The sequence below is a fragment of the Siniperca chuatsi genome, linkage group LG12 (assembly GCF_020085105.1).
Source record: "Siniperca chuatsi isolate FFG_IHB_CAS linkage group LG12, ASM2008510v1, whole genome shotgun sequence".
Taxonomy (NCBI): domain Eukaryota; kingdom Metazoa; phylum Chordata; class Actinopteri; order Centrarchiformes; family Sinipercidae; genus Siniperca; species Siniperca chuatsi.
Window position 1 is genome coordinate 12,463,746 of NC_058053.1, and position 22,878 is coordinate 12,486,623.

At 39.9% G+C, this 22,878-nt stretch overlaps 2 protein-coding genes across 5 annotated transcripts; one reads left to right on the plus strand and one right to left on the minus strand.

Moving 5' to 3' along the window:
• Window positions 1–3,005: 3,005 nt before the first annotated feature.
• sona (SON DNA and RNA binding protein a) lies at window positions 3,006–16,132 on the minus strand. Of its 4 annotated transcripts, XR_006380106.1 has the most exons (11): window positions 15,888–16,047; window positions 11,842–11,938; window positions 11,283–11,490; window positions 10,566–10,642; window positions 8,585–10,459; window positions 7,812–8,217; window positions 7,030–7,553; window positions 6,304–6,791; window positions 6,076–6,168; window positions 5,746–5,827; window positions 3,006–5,320 (listed from the first exon to the last, which is right to left on the minus strand). XR_006380106.1 is itself a non-coding variant. In XM_044216458.1 (10 exons), the coding sequence occupies exons 2-9, from the start codon at window positions 11,867–11,869 to the stop codon at window positions 6,094–6,096; spliced, it is 3,681 nt and encodes a 1,226-aa protein (XP_044072393.1). In that variant the 5' UTR covers window positions 11,870–11,938; window positions 16,005–16,132; the 3' UTR covers window positions 3,006–5,320; window positions 6,076–6,093. The 4 variants fall into 4 exon arrangements, 3 of the variants coding, with proteins under 3 accessions (XP_044072393.1, XP_044072392.1, XP_044072395.1); XM_044216458.1 differs by lacking the exon at window positions 5,746–5,827 and having other exon boundaries at window positions 16,005–16,132; XM_044216457.1 differs by lacking the exon at window positions 5,746–5,827.
• Window positions 16,133–17,972: 1,840 nt separating this feature from the next.
• Window positions 17,973–21,950, plus strand: ercc1 (excision repair cross-complementation group 1). The gene is made up of 9 exons (XM_044216461.1): window positions 17,973–18,149; window positions 18,356–18,793; window positions 19,000–19,103; window positions 19,321–19,420; window positions 20,334–20,410; window positions 20,792–20,891; window positions 21,137–21,208; window positions 21,412–21,480; window positions 21,570–21,950. Exons 1-9 carry the CDS (start codon window positions 18,090–18,092, stop codon window positions 21,630–21,632), a joined length of 1,083 nt encoding a protein of 360 aa, XP_044072396.1. The 5' UTR covers window positions 17,973–18,089; the 3' UTR covers window positions 21,633–21,950.
• The last annotated feature ends 928 nt before the right edge of the window (window positions 21,951–22,878 follow it).

The following is a 22,878-nucleotide window of genomic DNA, read 5'->3' on the forward strand; positions in this document are numbered from 1 at the left end:
AGATAGCTTTTGAGTGCACCGCACCAACACGTGTAATACACATGCAGGTCCACCATGGCATTGTTACGTTTTTACGTTTTCAACACATTCTCATTCTGCGGTAAAAGTAGCAATAATAAATATGCAACGTCCGGGTAGACTTTCAAAATAAAGCTTACTGAGAAACATTTCTGGTGATGGTCAAGTTTGGTTAAGTTTAGGCACAAAAGCTACTTGGTCAGGTTTAGGAAAAGATCATGGTTTGGGTTAAAATAACTACTTCCTTAAAACAATCAACAGTGATTGTTGGTTTCACATGGGAAATTATCCCTGGCGTCCTGTGTGAAAGTCCTGTGTTTAACCGATTACTTTTATAAGACGGTGTAGTCCCTCATTCGTCCAGGAGTGTTCTATCGTAGAAAAGGTTCCAGTCGTAGTCATCTGGACACTGTCTCAGAATCAAGACGTTTCGGCTCCCATCCGGAATTGAGAATGACTTCCGGATGGGAGCCGAAACGTCTTGATTCTCAAAACAGTGTCCAGATGACTACGACTGAAACCTTTTCTACGATACGATTACTTTTATGTTTAAGTACATTTAATAGCAAATACTTAAGTAGAATTTTGAGATCAAGACTTCTTGAGTTGCATTCAGGCTTGAATTGATTAACTGTTGATCAATATATTAAAATAATTTTGCTTCTGGCCTCTTTAAGTTTGTTTAAGTTTAAGGCCTTTTATTATATAAAAAAATATTTTTCATCTGCCAGTCCTATTGGCCAGTGAGTCAAAAAGTTAATTTCGGACATTGGCTGTATTTTCACCATTTTGTTATGTTTGCCATAAATATATTGTTTTGTCTTGGATGGAGGGTAATGCAATAGGTTTTGTAATGGGGAGGGTCCAACAAAACTATTGCTGTTATAATAACTATTAAAATAAACTAAATAAACTATTATAATAACGTTGAAGATGGCCTCATTCAAGATTCAACCCCCCTCCCCACCCCAATAATTTACATAGGATACCTTATTTTTTCTATAATACTATAATACTACAGAACAAAATAACATTTTATTTTTGAAGTAAACCACCTAGTGCTTCAGACACGCATGCACACAAAAAGGACTAAAGCATCCCACCCCCACCCCCTTTTCTTTGGTGTTTGTTTCATTTGATCCACAGCACTATTTAGTCCAAAGCCCTTAATCTATGACTATGGTAATGATTGTATTTTTCATCTGAGTGTATGCCATGGTGATTTGTATTTTAAACCCCATGATGAAGACTAAGGCAGAAACTCTCACTCTGGAGTTTTTAACCTTTTTATCCAGTTCAGTGAGAAAATCCACAGATTAAAGCCTTTTAAGTTTCTTCATGAAGACTACCCTGTGTCACTTGTCTTCGCTCGACATCCAAGTACATCAGAAAGCTTGTAAACTGAAAGTAAAGTATTTAATGTCTCAAAGCCTTTAGACTTTACTTACTTTACCACTGTTCCAACACAGTCTTTTAGAGATTTACATTATAGTTGCTTGATTTAAGTCTCTGACCTTCACAATAAAAGTAAAGTGGAAACAAAGAGAAAGGGCACCACTTGTTGGAGGGTTTCATAACTACAGGTGTTTTCTAGCCTACCTTTTCTGAAAGAACATTTTAATTATTACCCAGAAAATGATATAGTGGCATCAGCCCATTTTAAACACTCGTATAAAAACATATATTTATCTTTCTCTCACACAGGCAAACATACAAACTGCTCACACGCAAGCACACAGTCTTGCAAATCGATAGATTGTGCAGTCAGGTTGTGCTGTTGGGTTCCATCTCTGCTGTGAAGGCTTTCATTATAGATCTGAGAGCTGGTCGCTCACTGCTCAGCAATGCACAACTGGGCTAATGTCACTTCACTTAACATTTATTCTGTGACCCCATTCACACCTGGCAGTGCAGTCCAATTTTAAACAAAGGAAACTCATGTACTGTGTCACACATTACAAAAGCTTCTTTAAAGCTCCAAGTTATTACCCCTTTGATTGTGAAATGGGTTGTGTGTCATGGTGACAGTGGAGTAGACAGGGTAGAGTTTAATACACATTTTGGTTTTTAAACATGCAGATACACAGCTCAATATTCCAACATATGATTTAAAGCAATATACCAACTCATCTGTCATGAAATTATGATGAAATTGACTGTTTTAACATACAGTTTATCTGGCTCAAATGTCATTTTTGAAACAACACTCCACCATTTTTAAAAGAAATACTTTTCCATGAACCTGGTACAGACTATTTTAAAATAAAATGCAGCCCCTCATCTTTTTTCTAAACAAGTTGCACTATCCTGAATGTTTGCCCACCAGCAAATTTACAAACCGTTAAGTTAATCTTGAACTCCACTGGGTGGAACCAGAGGAAATTTGATCGAGCAATATGTCATTCATTTCTTAGGAAAATTTTATTCATTAAAAATAGTATAATATAAAAACTCAATCGAGTCTAACAAAACGATGTAAGCGACTTCTTATTATTTCCATGTAAAATCAGAGAACTGGTTTGCAAAGAGTAGCGTTTGTAATGTCTCTTTCTCTATATATTTATAATCCATCACGTTACGGTTATGGACAGTATACATCACATTATTGATAAAAAACCACTTCAATCTCACAACAGGTGACCTATTGTTTCCATAACCATATCAGCTTTAAATCACTTTCATCAACTGAAAGTAATAAACAGAAAGGATTGCAAATATAAGTGCTTTAAAAAAAAGTCAAAGGTACAGAGAGTATGTAATGTGTGACTAGATTAGTAAAATAAACAAGCAGGATACACAACCCCCTGCAACTCCTCGTCTTGTCTAATCCAATCATTTTGATCATTCCCACCTAAACTCATCTATACTATCCCTTCCCATTTCTAGAAGACAATCAATAAATGTTCAATAAACAACTTATAGTCGTAAATGTGCAGCAACACATTATGAGCCTGAATGAAGTGAATATAGCACAGGACACAAGTATATACGGATCATTGAGGTTTTTAATAATCATCAACACATTTATGTACAAAGCAAGCGATGTCATACTCAAATGACCAACAAACAAAAAAAGAATCCTAAAATGCATTTTCATCTTTTTTCTGTCTTTAAAATAGTTAAAGATTACCTCTGGGAATCAATTCAACAGTTCAACACTTTTGGTACAGAGTCTGTATAGTTACAGTTTGACAAAACCTTCACAGATTATCTTCCACAGTTAAACAGCCCTGGGCATGGGAGGTCGACAAAGGAGGAGGGATCCAGAATTATTTGGCTCTGCAATGAAAATAAATGAGCTATGAGCGCAAGATTCCTTACAAAATCAGAAAAACCTCATCCCTGCCAGTTTTCCAAAGAGCACCAAATTCGTCTTTGCTCTTCAGTTATCCAGTGGGACAAAAGCATTCAGCGAAACACAGACCCCGTTTACCCAGACACAGCTCACAAAGAAGACCTACTACGGGCCAGGGTAACAGCATTTACAAGTAAAGCAGATATTAAATGTATCAGTGGATGAAATGAAAAGGGCTTGTTGGGTTTTTCATTATGTTTGCACATTACGACACATTCTGTTATCCAAAACTATTTGCCACCTGAAAACAATGCTGCGTGATGTGTAAATTTCAAGTGGTTTTAGTTCTTGCTTCAAAAATATATTCTTGAGACAAAGAACCTGATTGTCTAATACACAAAAACTGAACAACGGCACAGTTCAGGACATACTTTACTTTCTACATTCACCTCTATAAGCAAAGTAATTTCTCTGCCCCAGGGCAATAACATGAATTGTGTTCTCCGTGTTCGCCTCTAAATAAGCCACAGAAAGAAAATGTTTTAATAATGTAAACAGCAACAAAAAAGCAAAAGTGTATTTAAAAATCCCAATTGTTTATGATGTATTCAGCCACACAGTGAAATAGAAATGTTAAAAGTAATAATTACCTCCTTTTACAGTGTGAAGTTTAAGGGAAGTTGCATTCTTATCCATGTTTCTTATCAGGAACACAACAAAAATGTTATATTGATATAGTTTAAGCTTGGTGGTTCAAGGTCCAGTCAATCAGATCTTTGTTGTGATCTGAATCTGGGATTATGGGTAATATGGTAGGTTCTGTCCTGTTGGTAAGGTCCCAACATCTGGATCTCCAAGACAGCCATTAACCAGCATTGCTTTCAAATTACACTTACTCAGAAAATCAAACCAAGATGACAAATGATAGAAACACGGACCTTTCAAAAGTTTGAACTCAACCAAATGTCTGCTAGTCTGCTATCATTGCAATTCCCAGCAAATACTAATGGTATGCTTTTTGTGCATCTCAAATTATTTTATATATTAGTTTTCTGCAAAACACACAACACTGCATGTTAGGATGTTGGTGGCAGATCAAATGTCCATTTAAATCTACAGCAAACATGTTTCCAAGTTGGAAAAAGAACCCCAAAAAAGCCCAAATGAAAAGACCAGGTTAGAGTCAAAGATTAGCTTGGTGCTATTTAAAATAGAGGGGAAGAAAACCACACCCAGGGCAGTGCTAACTGAATTAGTTATGTTTTGTGAATGGAGATGGTAATCTTTGTCATAGCCAAAATTCAAACCTTCTTCTGCAAATATATTCAGTTATTCCCTTCCTTCAAAATCTGATCTGGCACCCTGTTCCAGGATTCACAACATGTGGTCCCTCTCTTGCCCTGGAGACCCCGGTTTGTGAAAACAAATCACATGTGAGGATCTACCAAAACTTCACCTGCATTATTTGTTTATAAAACCAGGGACTAGAGATGACAGAGGGGAATACAACAGAACAGGGAAGCAGTCTCCACTTAACACAATTCTTTAAGAAAGGATAGAAGTAAAACAAATTTAGAGAAACTAATCTTTTACAAAAACACTTGCGCCACTAGTTAGTTTGGTTTGTTTCCGCTTTACAACAGTGACTGCTTAAATGAGCAGCAACACTGAGGAGTTGGTGTTGAAAGTCACTATATACACACAGACTCACAGTCACTATACAGTCATACAACTGTGCACACACGTCAGTGTGTCCAGTCTTCTCAGTGGTATCACAGGTGACAGTCTGCCAGTCTCTCTTTTACACAAACAGAAACAAACTGGGGAGCTGAGTGGGACAGTGGCTGGTGCCGGTGCTCCTATATTGTAACTGTGCTAGGATGCTCTTCTTGTTCGTCTTCTTGGTGGTTTATGAGGCTCAGTCTGGCTGCCAAAGGGAACTGTGGGAAGGTAGGTCCTCCTGTAAATCATCTTTTACATTTTCCTTCAGTCCTTTGAGAGCAGTGGCTGTGTGCAGACAAAGAGAGAGAAAAGGTCAAAGTTTGTTCAAATATTTTGTCTAATTAATTTGTATTTGAGACAAGATCATCAGTTAATTTCTACAGATAACATTAGGTTTCATTATAACTAGGACTTTTCTACTTAATATACAGAGGAACAATTCAGAGAGGGGAATGCACACATGAAGCAAGGGATAATTGTCTGAACAGTGAAAAAAGGAGAACTACAGTTTAGTGGGTCTGTCTGTGAAATATAAATGATAAATGATGTGGGGAAGAGGAATGGATAACTGGGAAAAAAGTGGTTACAGTGGGAGTGCTAAGCCAAAGGGATAGGCTATAAAGGAAAAGGAAGATGTTTCGTATGCAAGCATTACGTGTTTTACAATTTTTCAAATAGGGACTGGCAAAAGTGGAAGCATAAGCACTTACTGATTACAGTGTGGTAAAATAAAAAAAAATGATTCCAAATTGAGATGGCCAATGAGTATGTTGCTGCTGGATCTATGAGCAACTGGAAACGGTTGACATCAATTTAATGAGATTAAAAATGTAAATACAAAAGCATAATTGTTGCTGAAAAAGTAACACTCAAATATTAACATATCAAGTTTGGAAATGAGAACCAGCATGTCAAATACTTCAGTGTTTAAAAAAACCCAATGCCCACAACAGATTGAAGTGAAAACAGTGAAACACTAATATAAAAGACAGGGACACAGACAGACAAAGAAAATGAAGAATAAAGATTGAACATTTCACCATGAGGGCTTGGCAGTTTTAGCTTTCATCATCTGAGACATGGGGTTTAGCAATGGCCATCTCCTCCTTGCTATTTGCAATCATCTTGCACTTCTACAAAAACACAGAAAAACAAATCAGTTACATTACACACAGCCACATTACTCACTCTTCACCAGTCTTTGATTCAACATTGTTTCTATCAAACATGTACACATACTGTACAATCTCTCAAACAAAAAGATTTACCTCAGTGAGCTCCTTGATGGTGTGTATGTTAGCCTGCTGAGTGACCTTCCTCTTTGCTTCCTCGATGTGGTCCAGGTTAAGGGTTGGTGTTGGAGGGGCGAGACATGGGGGAGGCTTGTTAGTAATGGTAGGAAGTGGGGCAAGGGGAGGCATGGCTGCCAGGGCACCCATGTTGGTTAAAGCAGCTGTCATAGTAGCTGCTGTCATACTTGCCATAGCAGCACTCATGGTCATGTTTGACATGCTGGGCATTCCTGGAATATTGGGCATCCCCAAAGGACCCATGTTGGGCATATTCGGCATGTTGGGCATCCCCATGCCCATTGGGAGAGGTAAAGGGAGAGGTAAGGAAAGGGGGGTAGGCGATGGAGTGGGTAGAGGGAGCTGGAGGATGGCTTTTGGCCGAAGACTCTCAGGAATGGGCACCCCCGCCTTAGCACACATGGCAGCAGCATTAGCTTTGGCTATCTCCAGCAACTGGTCCTTATCTGAGGAAAGACAGGGCAGAGGAGAGACAGAGGCAGGGGTAATGCAACAGCAGGGCACAGAGAGGGTGGATAGAGAGGGGAAAAAAGGCAAGATTAAGTCAACAAGCTGTGTAAACTGAAGAAAAATCTAAAAACAAATCGTACAAAAATTAAACCACAAATGTTTATAAATGTAACATCATAAATATAAGTGTTGTCTTAAGTGTGATTGCCATTAGTTACTATCAAAATGTTTTACCCAGTTCAGTGAGCCGTGGAGGAGTCTTGCTGGTGCTGCGTCGTGTCCGGGACCCTGAGCGGCGCTGTTTGCGGAGAATGAGAACTGGAGAGTGGCTAGGTTCCCTTTTCCACCTGTCCCGCCTATCAAACGAACGACTGCGAAACACCGGGCGCCTCCCTCGACCTCTCGACCTAGACCTGCGTCTGCGATCAGAAGACCGAGACCTTGATCGCCTGCTTCTGTCTCCTGATCTGGACCTTTTCCTCCGGCCTGTGGAGCGGCTCTTGGATCGTTTGCTTCTTTCCGTGGACTTGGACCTCCTCCTCCCACGGGCGTTGGGTGAACGGGATCGCCTCTTGCGGGTTGGAGAGCGGGACTTGGACCGGCGGATTTTGGTGCGGGACTTGGAGCCTGATTGCTTACGCCGTGTGGCGGAGCGCGAGCGTGACCTCCGCCGCCGAGCAGGACTCCGAGATTTAGACCGTCGCTTCTTCCTTTCTGATGGAGAGACAGATTCTCTTTTCCTCACTGGAGACTTGGACCTGAGGAAAGGTGAATGATGAGACATTGTAAACATGCACAATACTGATTTTTTAATCACACCGACGAGTGCAGAATAATGTGAGCATTGGGTCTGGCAATTAGATCCCTTTCAAGTCCCCATTTCATGAGGTCTTTAACATTTAATACCTTTAAAGACCTTACAGTAATTTAATTTAAAACTCTTTTAGGACCCACAGAACCCTGATTCGTGATACAGGACGGGCACATACGCACACTCACACACACAAACAACAAACCTAGACGGCTTCCTTCTGGATGCAGACTTGGATGTTGATCGACGAGGTGAAGAAGTTGAGCGCGAAGGTTTCCTGCAAATCGTAGGTGAGTGTGACTTGGACAGCTGCTTCTTCTGCACTGGTGGAGATGCTGAACCTGAGGAGCTTCTCTGGTGTGCAGGTGCCATTTTAACTGGAGAGGAAGAATCCTCTTCTTCATCCGAGCCTTCCGAACAATCTGACCCATCTGGGCCTGTGCCTGCCTCTCTAGAACCAGACCTGGACCTGGAAACATCTCGTTCATTGGATGAGCTGACACACTCCCTCTGTTCCTCAGCAAGCGTCTGCGGCTGCTCCTGCAACTTATCTGAGGAGCTCCCAGCTTTGGGGCTGGAGGCAGCTGCTGAGGGCACGGGTTTCCATGCACCTGCATGGTACATGTTAAATGACAAGGCATAAAGATATGTTAGGCCATTTCAAGGCAACAATAACACAAATTACAAAGGACTGTTAATTGTTGATTTTTGAGCTCCTATTTTTTGGAGTCTGTACTTTAAGCTCTGTATACACTACAAGTATTCAATAATAAATATTCACTGCTTGTTAAAAAGAGCAAACAAGGAAGATGATAACTAGCAATTCTGATTGTCTTAGAGGCCTGAGGGTAACTTTAATGATGAGTAAAGGCAACATATGAGTTTTAATATGGAATTCATGTGAATTTTACACATCAAATCGATTTACAAATAAACAAAATCATTTCGCTTAAAACATAGCAATGAAAAATGTCTGACCTGCAGTAGCTGAAAGTCCTCCACTTTCTCCAGCTGCCTTCCCAGCACCTGTCTCCTCTAATTTAGGAGAGGCAACCGTCATCTCTTTAACAGGAGAGAAAGATGTGGATCTGGCTGGGGAGGAGCTGTCAGACTGCCCATCACTTGACTCAGACCTGGACCTGGACTTAGATCTGTTTAAGCCCACAGAGACGGATTTAGACTTTGACCTTCTTCCACTCTTCCGAGGAGATTTGGACCTCTTCTTGCCAGGTAGTGGTGAGGGTGACTTTGACCGTTGCCTTCGAGACAATGAGCGGGATTTGGAGCGTTTGCCAGACCTTGGTGGAGAACGATTTCTTCTGGCAGGGGACCGAGAGCGCTTTCTGACTGGCGACCGGGATTTAGACCGCCGTCGGGAGGGAGGGGTTTTGGATTTGGTCCGTTTGCGGGGACTCCTGGATCTGGAGCGGCGGTTGCGCTTAAGGACGACAACGGAACGTGATCGAGTCCGCCTGCTTCTGCGGATAGACCGGGAGCGTGAACGGCGGGATCTGGGAGGTGGGGACCTCCTGCGTCGAGACAAGGATCGACTCCTGGAGCGCCTGCCTCCTGCTCGCCTTGCCGGTGATCGTGACCTGGAGCGACGAACAGGGCGTCTTGATCTTGAGTGGGAGCGACGGGTTCTATTGATGGAACGTGACCGTGAACGCCTGCCAACTGCACCACCTCGTCTAGGTGAGCAGGTCCTGGAGCGCCTTGTGCCTCCACGGGGACGTGACTCTGACCTTCGATTTCTCCTTGGAGACCGAGATAAAGAGGGAGACCTGCGGCCACTGCGTTTAGGGGACCGCGACACCTTTCTTTTAGGAGAGTGGGAACTTCTGCGTCGCTTTGGGGAAACAGACAGGGAACTCTTTCGACGTTTAGGGGACTTGGATTTCCTTGTTGGTTTTGAAACCTTCTTCTTGGGGGTGAGGGAGCGAGAGGTGGACCGGGACTGACAGCTAGCTCTCTTGGGAGACTTCGGGGAAGGGGAGAGTGACTTCCTCCTAGATATAGGGGACTGAGAGTGGGACAGAGAGCGGGACAGCTGCCGACTCTTTAGAGGAGTTGTAGAACGTTTTCCCTTTGAGGTTGACCTGGAATGGGTTCTTGACCGTTCTTTCATTGCCGCTTCTGTTTGACCATCAGACTGCTGCCTACTGGGACTAGGTGTTGGTGACCGACTATGACTTGACCCAGACCTCTTAATGTCTAGGCCCCTGGATAGGGAAGGAGATCTGGACCTGGATGAATCGCGTTCTTTGACCTTTGCCCTCTGAACTGAATTGGCCTGATCTTTCAGGCCTGGGTCATCTCTTGGGGTAGCACCTTCTTGTTTGGGGATGATGTCAGGGAGTTCCTGGGCATGGCTAAATGCACCATCAGCATGACTACCCTCTGTCTTAACCTTAAGTGTCGTTGTCTGTGTTATCTCATCCTGGCCTGCAGATGGCAACCTCATATCCTTTTCTGATCCATTGGTGTTACTGTCTTTCCCTCCAGATGGGGACACATCCATATCTGATATCTCCTCTTTCTTCAGTCCAATCAATTCAGGTTTCTGCGTGAGGATGGGAACCCCCTTCTCCTCCCCTCGTTTGCTTTTTGGAACCAGTTTGGAGACTGGTTCTTGCAGGTCAGATGCTGTAGCTGGAGAGTATTTGCCATCACCAGGCCCTTTACCTCCTTCACCTTCAGACTCAGAACCTGAAGCTGAGCTGCTTTCAGATGGGGAGCGAGATGGGGATTTCTTTTCCTGCTTTTCATCTTTCTTCCTCTTCTTTTTCTTCTTCTTGGCAGCATGTCTTTTGTGTTTTTTGGATTTTGCATCACCCTCCATGTCCACGCGATCTGAGAGAAGTGAAGTTTTTTTTTTTAAATCAAATTACAGGAGGAGAATTAATTAATTACTTTCATAAGGAAATATGAATTATATTTGTGTGTGAGGGATTCCTACCTGTAATTACATCCCTTTTGCCTTCCTCCTTCAGCCCTGCATGGTCTCCAGCTCCTGCAGCTGCTGCCAGTCTGGCACTACAAACACAAGGAAACAAGAAACAAAGAAAAGGAAAAATGTTCACAAAAATTGTGTTTTTGCTTGTGTATGTGTAATGTGTAAAATTAAGTAGGTCACTTTTTCAGTTTGGGTAAGGTACAAAATCTTGTTTAGACAAACAAAACTCCATTTAGTGGGACTGGTGGCTTTTCCTAGACAAACCTCCCTAGATAATACGGGAAATTTGGATTTCAGACCATATTCTAGACTATTACATGCATGTTAAAATGTGGCTTGGTGCCTAATGCCTCTTACACACTTCCCATTCCACACTGCATTGATGTTTTCTGTATATAAATCAATCACCATAAAACATACCAAGATTCCACTGAGATTTATTCTCTGCTTTTGTTGAGTAAGAATGCAGAAATGCATTTTATAATGGTAATTCATGTTCAAAACCTGTGGCCACAGCCTGAATATGAGATCTCAACAGCAAGCGATATGAAATTCAAATTTTTGAAACAAAGATGTGCTTACTATAACATACCTTATTTTATCAGCTATCTTGAATTGAAATTGAAATTCATGAGGTTCATAGAATATATCTATCAAGTCTCACATAACAGTACATTTAGTTTACACAACATTTTTAATTAAAATTTTAGTTCTTCTGACCTGGCTCTGGTGGTCCTGACAGGTCTCGGTGGAGGTGGTGGCTCTGCATCCGACTCAGCACCAGATTCTGAACTGCTCTCCTTTTCCCCCTTCCTCCTTCTCTTCTTCTTCTTGCTCTTGTGTTTTCTGTGCTTCTTGTTTTTCTTGTGGGGTGGCTCATTCCCTTCCTTGGCATTCATGTCATCTTTCTCAGGTGCCTCATCCTCACCTGCACAGGGCAGCCAGTATTTCAGTATTATTATACTGTTATATTTGGGTGATTTTTTTTTTTAAATGAGGAACATGGTCAGTGTAGTTAATTCCTCCCAGCAATGTAAAGACATAACCACATTCAAGAGCATGTGCAGTGATGTCTGTACGACAGCTTCTCAGAGATCAAAAATACAGCTAGAGAGTAGTTTTGGAGGGGAAAAAAACTTCCCTGGCCATGTCACCTAACTGCAATTTTCAACAATGGATTTTTTACGACAAAAGAGGCATAAACAAAAAAGCAGTCAAAGAAACTAAATCAAAATGGGTAAAATTTCACAGATTTCTTTGCTTCCTATCTATCACTCACCTGAGGGAATGTCCACTGCACACTCCATTGTGCTGGTGCCCCTGATATTGTAGAAGGCCCTCTTAATGTCACTGGTGTGCTGCTCCCTCACTCAACACTGGCAAAGAAAACAAAAGTATTGTAACTTAAGCAACAAAGAATGCAGCACCAACACAAGAAAAAGTATAGATTTCATAGCCATGCTACAGCAAAACGGAAGTAACACCATCTTGAATACATCCACAACTACTAATAGGGTTTTTTCCATGGGCCCATGTCATTCCGCTTTAGCCACACTGTGACAAGTCAAGCAGTGATGACTTGCATTTCTGTTATAGCCGTGCAGAGCCACGCTGCTGTGGTCTTGCTTGTGGTCAACAGACTGGCACAAGTGTTGTATCATTACAGTCACCGGATTGGCCAAAGAATGTGTCGTCTTATACAAGCAACGAGAGAGAGAGAGAGAGAGAGAGAGAGAGAGAGAGGGGCATTTAAAGCTCTCTTTAAAAATTCTCAATATATCCATGATTTAGAGGAAGAAGAGTCACAACATCAACGCGCCAATACAACAAAACTGATTAAAAAAAAATAACGGCATGCAGCAAGAGCTCCATGCTGAACACTGTTGTTTACACCAATAGTGAGGAGGAAAGCGTTGCTCGGATTATGTCAGCAGCTAGAAACCTCGCACAGGTGATCAAGGGGAACAAGGCAGGCAATAGGGATGGGACAATATACGATTTTAATCACGGATCGGAATAATCGTGAATATCTTCATGAGTGACTTGAAAAAAGCTGTCTAGCTCGCTAGTACAATCCTATTTATTTCTTATTAAAATCATGATGATGTGACATTTGTTGAGGTCTGTACCAAACAAACGTGTTTTCTTCCATCTGGAGAACAAGATTTGTAGACCAGGGCATCTCTGCAGCACTACAGTACTTCATAATAATGCTCTTTTGTAACACATTTTACCTTTACCAAAAGATTGCAGCTTCTGTTATTTGGATATCGCACTTGGCCATATTGCGATAATATTTAATTTAATTGTGCAGCCCTAGTGCCAGTGTTGTTAAGGCTTTTTTTTTATTAAAACAGGTCTAAAGTAGTACAGATTGACTCTATGCCACAATGCCAGTTAGACTTTATTTTTGTTAAAGGATCATTCCTGTATTTCTTTAGTCAGGGTTAAATTATATATAATATATTGATGCAATTGATGAAATTGTTGTCTGTACCATTTAACATCATGGTAGAGAAGTGAAAAATAAAGCTGTTTTTTACAAATACAGATATTATCATGTAAGAAAGAACAGACTCAACAACTTTTCTATTTTTTAAATTTTATTTATCCTTTATTTATGCAGGGGGACCTTATGATTACCTTATTTAAGACTGTTTGTTTTTCACTAAGAAGGACATTTACTAAAAAGATGTGTCCTGTCTGTGATGCAATAAAAATATTTGTTTCCTAACAAAATCTATGGTAAAATAATTCCAATATGTTTTAGTGTCATTTTAAGAGTTTTAAAGGTTATATTGACAACATTTTTGTGTAGACAAATATTTAAAAATAATAATATATCCATAGCTTTTAGAAAGCTGCGGAATAAAAGTAGCACTTTTCCTAAAAGAAATAAATATTATGATTGTGAATTAATCCTTTTAAAAAATTAGTTTCTCTCTGCATGAGAAGTCTGATGTTTAGTTCCTGCTTTTAACGAGGATTGTGAGCCAATAGTATAACGACCTTCGTATCACGTGGTATAGTTGCCAGATAGTGTGGGGAAAAAACGGACACTGACGTTAGCACATAATAGCTTTCTTAGCTTAATCGTCCGAACAACAATAACCCAGAAAATTACAGTTCTGCATATTTAAACAAAATAAACAACTACCGACAGTCATAGTCCTTAAAACCTTAACTAATGCGTTGTCACTGGTTAGAAAATTAGAAAAACAACAGCTTCAACCCCTGAGGAGCTACGTTAGCATTATTGACAGTTGCGTCCAGTTACCTAACGTTATAGTTCCCTCAAACAATGTAACGTTATAATGAAGATGCGTATCAGAGGGGATTTAGAAGTGGGCCAGGGTCCGACATAAGCGATGGCCTGGGGCCAGTACAAGTTTATAGGGCAACTTGACTGACCAGTCATTGGTCCGTCCGAGCCAGTGGCGGACTGGTCCCCTTATGAAAAGACGGTCGCTCTTCTTTAAGAACTGAGTGGACGTGGGATCCCAATACAGTGTTTTCCATTAATTACCTATAGTCTCATTTGTGCCGCCACAATCTCATAATGAACCGAAAATATTTTATACTTCTTATATTAACATAAAAATGCTTTGATGTTATTTGACTAAAAACTCGGCATTTTACATAATTTTAGACCATTATCATAACAATATTAATTTATAAAAAATACACAGGTTGTAGTTTCTCACATTCACATTGTAGTTTTTACATTCAGACATTAGCAGTCTCCCTCTGCTGCTGGTGTGATCACGCTTGTAGAGAGAGGAGAGGCTGGTTTGTCTCAGCCAGCAGTAAATTTACAAGAATTTGACACATTTTAAGATTCGTGGTTCAAACTAAGATAACAGTTAGGCTACATACAGACAGCTTTGTTCGTAACAATTCGCTGTTAGCTTCACAAGCGCGCTGTGGTTGTAAAAACAGCAACAACAACTGCGGACAAAGCAGGTGGAAATATCGCTTTTCTACTTTTTCTTCGAGTTGTCGTCAAGTCAAGTAAAACGGACCTGACCTACATGTGGCCAGAGGTGTGACAAACACAAACATAGTCCACCAGCACTTAAATATAGAAGCGCCAGTAGTACAAGTCAATTGCACAAACATCTAGGACAAAACAACCAGAAAAACAAAGGTAGCATCCCCTGCAACGTCTCCCGGACTACAGTGAGGCTGGATTGCTAATGCAAACAAAGTTCGTAAATATCTAATTGCAGAGGTTGGTAGCCTTACCATTTAAGTAATCAATGTATCCTTCCTCCAAAACCTCATTCAAAATTGACAGATCTTTCAAAGACATTTTTATCGTACCAACATTTATTTAACGTTAATTGTTGGCCCTAAGCCTATCTAGTACATACAGATCGGGTTTTATTCTTTTAATAGTTTTTTTTAATAGACCAAACTCTGCGTTTGACTGAAGAAAGCAGTCGTCCTACAATCGTAAAGATTTGATACAGCCAGCATTATCCCTGCCACCATACATAACATGTGATAAGCACTGCTGCCCACAAACATTGGCAATGAAGCCACAATCTCGAACAGTTTACTCAAATCACGCACAGGCTTTATTTGCGGAAACAATTAACCTACACTAAGCAATAGTTACTTATCCGAAAAGAACGATACTAAAATTGAAAGATACTAAGATTCGATGTGATGTAGCTAACACATCCAGCGTTAGCTAGTTAACATTAACGTTACCGCTTCAGTTAATGCTAAAGCTAGCCATCAAATGTACGGTTGCCAATGTTATTTTAGATTTCTAGTAACGTTAAGTTAGCCATTCTGTTCCCGATTCATTATGTCACCGTGTTAAGTCACACACAAATCTAATTATGTATACGTAGGTCAAATCTGCACGGATAATAGAAGCAAAAAGAGAAACCAGTTTAAGCAGCAACAGACAGTTCATTCACACGTTAGATAACGCTCAACATTGTTGGGCCTGCACTGCCGTACCTGGCGTTAACATTCATTCACACATCACTGCAGCTAGCTAACGATAGCTTAAGTTAGTATATCAATGACTGTGATTTTTGTAAAATTGCTATTTTTTAAAACGCAAATCGTCTTGCACGCTTACCAGTTGGACACCGTATAAACTGTATGAGTCAAACATGCTGCGGCCTAAGCGGCCTAAGCGGCGATCCACAGCCAACTCGTTCACTAGCTAAGACATGGCCGCTAGCTAAGTTAGCATGATCGTCGCTATTCAACTAGCTAGTGTGCTAAGACATGTAGCTGTTACTTGTTTCAACAAAGCAAGTTCGTTCGCTCATCACAGCTGACGATTCTGTAGCACATAATTACCCAGTTTTTGTTCGACGGCTGCAGTCCCTGTGTAGAAAAGGCCAGATGGCTACAGTCCTAAATTGTGTGAAAGCAAACAATCGTTGAATGTGCTAATCGTTAACGTTAGCCAACTACCTGATCCGCCATGATGGGGGAAAGGTATCCCAACATGCCATGCTGCGCGGTTTGAATGGCGGCGTCACCGTCTCCTAGGCAACTCAATGCTCCATGGTAGCAAACTCAGAGGATTGTGGAACCTCTATGTGTGGAACACGAGCAAATGGCCCATCAGCTTTACTTCTTGTTTTTGTCTTTATGTGCATTATCTTATTTATTATATCATCTGGTGTGTGATGTCAAAAAAGGACCTCGCCACAATTTGTATATGGGCGTATATGTATAAATGTACATAATGACTGTATGTATCTTGTGTCTTTTTACTCTGCCTTGTGCACTTTAAGTGCATTCAGACTCAGATCTTTTATTGCACTCAGGTTTTTGATGCACCCAAATACATATTTTTAATACATTGTTTTTATAGTTTTCATAACCTAGTCCAGAGAGAAACAATATTTGTTTCAGCTAATTTTTGTATAGTTGAAATGACACAAATAAACATGAACTTGAAGCTGAACGCTATGACACCATATTCGGTTTGTGAGCCAATAGTATGTAGGAAAAAGCAAACCTGAAAAATCTGCCCCAGTATCTGAAACTTTTGGAGTCTGGATGTATAATAATGTATTAATTGTATTCCGTGTAGTCACTAAATTGACAATGCTTTTCTTCTCAGTGCTCAAATTTCACATGGATTAGTAAACTGAGTGACATGTTCATGCTGTTGTCTGAGACTTTCTCACATGCAGTATGGTTAGAAAGTTGCTGCCTATAAATATAACAACAAAGTGATATGCACAAGCCTATTTCTCCTCTCTGTTTTTACCTTGGCTGGTTTAACTGCAGTGGATGGAACCACATCTAGTACCAATCACCTACACAGTTGAAAACCTTGATACATAATCTAATCTGTTTGTCTCATTGATTCTGAACCAGATGGCATACATTTCTTTGGCCTTCGCCTTGAGTGATCACAGTTGAAAAGAGGTTGAAAGTCACAAGTGTAAAGATCAACCAGGGCATCTGTTACAGACACTGAGCACATGTAAGCAATATTCTTTGCTGTTAATATACTTGGCTTTAACTATCTGTTTTAAGAAAATCAAATACATTAGTAGTTCTTTAAGCTGAGACATGGACAATATAATGATTTTTCAGTATTATTTCGTGTAAAACCTAATTAGATTATTTGGCTGCATGGATAAGAATAGTATAATTTTCTCTGTCATGTATGACTTTTTTTAAAACATAAAACCAGGGTTTAAATTTAACTTGCAAACCTTTCAAAATAAGTGTCGATTGTAGAGTTGTGTGACAAATGAAGTATGTGCAAGCAGAATTCAGTGCTTTTATTCAGAAAACATCAGGACAGAATGTGTTATTCTTGTTTTAGCTTGAAGAAATGTGTTCGGGCAGCAACTATAATTCTAAAGTACTGTCATTTTGGTACTCAATTGTCTATCCCAAATACAGTGAACACTTAAGGATTCCCAAATACTTTGCTTCGAATAATAATTTGTGTCTGATATGGTTTTTCTACAAAAAAAATTCAATTACTTTATTAAAACATTTAAAGTTGACCTATTCCATACCTTCTTCATCCAGAATCAATGAATATGCAAATATTTTTAATTTCAAGCTTAACTAAACACAAGATGCATGTGAGAAAGCCCCTTCATAAAAATGTCTCCTAAAAGTCCATTTGAGGTTTCAAGTTTACACTTGTGTAAGCTGCATATTGGACCACAATTGGCTACTAAACTAGTTGTGATGTCACAAATTATCCTTTTAGGTACATGTTTTAAACTCAGATTTAAGGTGGGCACAGCGAAACTTTCCCTCTTAACTCTCCCCCACACGGCTACAGAATAACTGGCAACGTGAAAATAAAGTAAAACAGCAGAGGGATGTACAATTTCTGCCAATGTTTGTAGTCAGTTAATATTTTTGGAGACGATGCTTTTATTCTGAAGGATTCGGGTCGGAAGTAGTTGCTGAAGCTCTAACTGTCAGTAGTTTTCATGGCGAGAGGATCGTGAGTAACGTTACAAGAAGTCTAGTCAGTGGCATGTGTTTACTTAAAAAGTCTTCATCAGTTAAACGATGAAGAAGAGGTTTAACATCAACCTGGAAGACTCTGCTTTCACCAAAGAAACAACACCGGTCGGTTTCATGCATTTCTACGGCGGCTAGGAGTTAGCTAGCTTACTCGCTTTCCAGCTGGTCGATACAATTTTCAAATTAAAAATTTTAACTTTGCGACAAAGTTTTGGTCAAGATAGCTTGTTGAAAACGTGAGTGATTGTTTTACATGATTCATTTCATAATTCTCGAGTCTAATACAGGATTTCCATGTGATTGTATTCCAGCTAAAGCCGCAGTTTCAGCCTTCATCCAAAGGAGGACAAAACACCTCAGCCTCAACTTCATCTTCAGCAGAGCGTGCATCTGAGCCCGTGGACCAGCCCTTGTCATATGCACAATATATCGTCCAGAATAAAAGCAATGTGGCTGCTCTTCCTCAGAGAGGGGGTCCCTCCAAAATGCCCAGGACTGAAGGTGCTGGAGTTACAAATGTGAAGCAAAGTGAGTCAGATTCAGTGTCGGCTGCCCCAGGAGGATGTGAAACGGCTCAGGACTGTGCTAAAGGGACTGAAGGTGGATCTGAAAGGCTTAAGAGGAGTGAGGAGACACAGGTGGCTGGCACAGACGAAAAAGAGGGGAACTGTCAAAGGTCAGATCCAAGCCTCAGCCTGGGTCCAAAATCTGTGGTGTTTGGGAGCAGCATTATTGTCAGTCCTAGACAGGTATGTTTGTGCAAGAAATCACCAACTCTCTCCATCCATACCTCCATTCTCTGCTTCTTATTCCCATTCAGAATCACTTTACAAGGTTAATTAGTTTGGTGATACTACTCCCCTATGGTGGCATCAGTCGCTCAAGTTGTTCAGGCTTGTTAGTTGGCTTGTACAAGGGAAAGTGTCACACCACATATTTGTTTTTTCTAATTCAGAGGGGAAATCCCATTCTGAAGTTTGTGAGGAGTGTCCCTTGGGAGTTTGGAGATGTTGTACCAGATTATGTCTTAGGCCAGACAACGTGTGCTCTCTTCCTCAGGTGGGTTTTTGTGCCTCAAGAATAGTGTGTGTGTACAAACTGTGTGTTGCTTTGTTTCGTACATTTCTTCCTGTTGTCCTAACAACGTGTTGTCATACACAATACAATATTTTTTGATAAGCACTGATTTTTTTTTTATTGCCCTTTTTTCATATGTTTTTATTTTCTCTTGTGTGTTTTGTTTTGCTGTGATGTTGGTTTTGGGCCTGGCTTAAAGTCTGAGATATCACAATCTCAATCCAAACTATATCCACGACCGTCTCAAGCTGCTTGGACAGACTTTCACCCTGCGAGTGTTACTGGTACAAGTAGATGTGGTAAGTCAAAAAATGTCAAAAATGTAGTTATATTAATTCAGTCACACAGCTGAAAGTGCTATGTTTTTGCACACAGTAGTGTTTTAACTCCTGCAAGGTAATATTCTGGTTGTTATTACTGTATTCATGAAACGTTGCAGATAGGGAAGTGCAGACCCAATCTTTAAGATCATTATCAGATCCAAAAAATTGATATCTGTAAATCAAATCTGATCAAATTGTAATCTTTCCTTTCTAAGATGTCATAAATTTCCCATGGTACTTTGTTAAAACTAGTACCTAATTCTAATATACAGCACTTTTCAGTGTTTAATTGTAATTAATTAATGCATCCTTGCATTTAAATAACTATTATAAATGAAGCATTTAATTAAATAGAAAATAAATGAATTTCAATATTACTTTTGCTTTTCCATTTATTAATTTACCAGCTTGTCTTATTTCATCTCACAATTCATTTAGCTCCTGCTTTAACATTTACAGTGACAAAGTCTGTAATTACTGTTGTGGTACACGTCAGACTCAATACTTCAAAACCTGTAAAGTGTTGCTGTTGTGAAAACTACATTTGAACTTCTATATTTTGTTTATGCCAGAAATGAAGAAGGGCTCTACAAATTCTGTCCTAAGCTTCCTGCTACAGCAGTTCAAGACTGATACTCTGATACTCGCTAACAGTGGTGTAATTGAAGTCTGATGTGTACAGCTGGAGGCAGTTTCTGTACTGTATGTGGGGAAAATCTAAACGCCAGAGTTGACAAATACTAGATACTGTGTGACAAAGACCCTGATCGGCTTCAAAAAACTTTTTCAGCACATCTCTATGTGCAACAAATCTATAGCTCCAAGATCCATTTATAAAGCTTTAAGAATTTATGTAGTTTTTCTCACTGACATTGGTTTGTCATCACAGAAAGATCCTCATCACACGTTGAAGGAGCTGGCTCGAATCTGCATCATGGCTGATTGCACTCTCATCTTGGCTTGGAGGTAAGACCTGCACCAGACTGCCAAGAAGACTGGCCAGTTTGTTACAGGGCACAGACATAAAAGAGAGTGAACCGATGTGCAAATGATCCCGGCCTTGCCGCCTAAAAAGTATGTAATCAGAAGATCAATTCTGATATTTTAATGTGTTATGTAATGCATATTCGGGTTTGTAATGGGTAGTTAATGTCTTTTTATACTTCAATCATCTGATTGTAACATTCATAAGATATGTTGTTTTATTCTGGCCAGGATCAACAGATAAAAATTTGCCTAGTCTAGCGTATTTTCTTTTTTTCTGTTGATCAGGAAACCTTGTGCCCACTAATGAAATAAAATGAATAAATAAGCAAACCTAATGTTTTCTTCATGTTGATTTGACAGTCCAGAGGAGGCAGGACGTTACCTAGAAACGTATAAGTCATATGAAAAGAAACCAGCAGACGTACTGAAGGAGCAAGTTGAAAAAGACTTTCTGTCAAAGGTGTGTGGATTCACCATTTTCTATTTAAAGATTGTGAGGTCCATCGCTATTTTTAATGTGCTAATAATATGGAATAATAAATAATTAGATTTTAAGATAAGAAGATTTTAATGTGATTGGCTGAATACGATGCAGTCACATAGAATGTCAAGGGAAACTATCTGCAATCAGAGTATTTGCCAAAGTCTTGCCATGTTTTTCAGTGCTTGAACAATGCAATGCTGATTGGATTAGTTTGTTTTAAGGTTACAGATTGCCTGACCACTGTGAAGTCTATAAACAAGACAGATGCCATTACCTTGCTGTCCACTTTCTCAGTGAGTACCACTACAGCGAAAATTCATCCTCAGGTTGATGCTATACTATAATCAGTGTATATGCACAGACATATCCACAGGCTGATTTGATCGTGTACTCTGAATTCCTCTTTTCATTCTACTTAGTTTCATATAGTGATGTTCTCAGAGAGGAGTGCCCTGGTCAGCATACTGAGATTATGAATTTTGTGTTTTTTTTACAGTCTGTAGAAGGAATCATCAGTGCTTCTAAGGAAGACTTGGTCCTCTGTCCAGGCCTTGGACCACAGAAAGTGAGTAAAAATACATGTGCACCATATGAATATGCAGAAGGTAGATGGAACATTTCCTGAATTACCATGTTGACATATTGTGCTTGCAGGCGAGGCGACTCTATGATGTGCTGCATAAGCCCTTCCTCAAGTCGAAGACAAAAGACAGCTGAAACTTCTCACCAAGGATGTGACCTGCTTCTGAAAAGAACTCCTTAAAGTTCGTCATCATGTTGAAAAGAATACAAACACACTTCAGTGGACTGAATTAAATACAATAAACACTTACTGATGTGAAGTAAGAAATGTGTAAAATGTGACTGCTCTCAGACTAAGAATCAGCTAGGGGTGTTTTAAGAATTTAAGATGTGAACTCTTCAGCTGTTAGCGCTGCACCCTGATTAAATGCTTTATTGAGTTATGGTGTGAAATCTTTTGTTCATTGTTGAATTCATTTTATATGAAAAAATAAATATTTTGTAATATTTTTATACTGTAGTGTACCTTAATTATTTCTTACTGTTACTTTGTTCTCAACAAGAAACAACCAGGGAGTGCTAAAATGTCTTGATTGCTTGATTCACAACATGTAGGGACTGCATAGAAACTTTTTGCTGGTTTCTGAAATTTACTTGAAAAGAAACACTGCACAGACCAAAACTGTATCTGCAGAACTAACACTACCTTTACTGACACAGGGGAGATGCATTTTTCTCTATTTTAGATGTATGCAATAATGTTACTAACATTTATGAGTTTTTAAATGTCATTTGATTATGCCAAATTGTAAAATGCATTTTCTATGAAAGGGGACGTACCTATACAGAGTAAGGCAGGTCCTGTAAACTCCCTGCTGGTATAATAAACTGGCCAAAGGAAGAGATTGATATCAAGAAAAAGAAGCTCCTCACAATGCATGGAGGGTTTCACCCCAAATCCAGCACCCTGAGACTGTGCACTAAGCGGAACAATGACAAACAATACCTCAGGCAGCAGAAACCCGAGGATACCATACCTTGGGCCGACATTAAACTGCTGAATATGCTACAGATTTGGATCACTGATCAGCTGTATAATAACTCGAGTATACATTTGTATTTGAATGACTAATGCCTTGCCAATTTGAATATGAAGAAGAGGAGCAGTAAGGTTACTCTAAAAAAGTAGTAACCTAAAAGCAGTAGTCCCTTTTTGAAGTACCCATTCTTTTATATGCGCTAAATATCAGTGGATCTGCTTGATTAAAGACGAGGAGACTACCAGAAATTTTTAAATGAAGTAGTTTCGAATCCCATCCATTCCAGAGCGCGGTGCTGCCTTTAGGTGCTCCACCGAGACTTATTCGGAAGTCAACTTGTCGCAATCTTACTTTGTGTGCTTTGAAATAAGCTTTGAATTAGGCTGAAGGAACAGAGAGGT

Bases quoted from the DNA above. Each gene is read 5' to 3' on its own strand.
- sona (XM_044216458.1), bottom strand. From the start codon at position 11,869: ATGGAGTGTGCAGTGGACATTCCCTCAG. The intron at 7,554-7,811 runs GTTTGTTGTTTG...ACCTTTCCTCAG, and splicing joins TCCAGAAGGAAGCCGTCTAG to GTCCAAGTCTCCAGTGAGGA. The intron at 6,169-6,303 runs GTAAATCTTTTT...GTGTTTTTGTAG, and splicing joins CCATCAAGGAGCTCACTGAG to AAGTGCAAGATGATTGCAAA.
- ercc1 (XM_044216461.1), top strand. From the start codon at position 18,090: ATGAAGAAGAGGTTTAACATCAACCTGGAAGACTCTGCTTTCACCAAA. The intron at 18,794-18,999 runs GTATGTTTGTGC...TTTCTAATTCAG, and splicing joins TTATTGTCAGTCCTAGACAG to AGGGGAAATCCCATTCTGAA. The intron at 21,481-21,569 runs GTGAGTAAAAAT...TTGTGCTTGCAG, and splicing joins CAGGCCTTGGACCACAGAAA to GCGAGGCGACTCTATGATGT.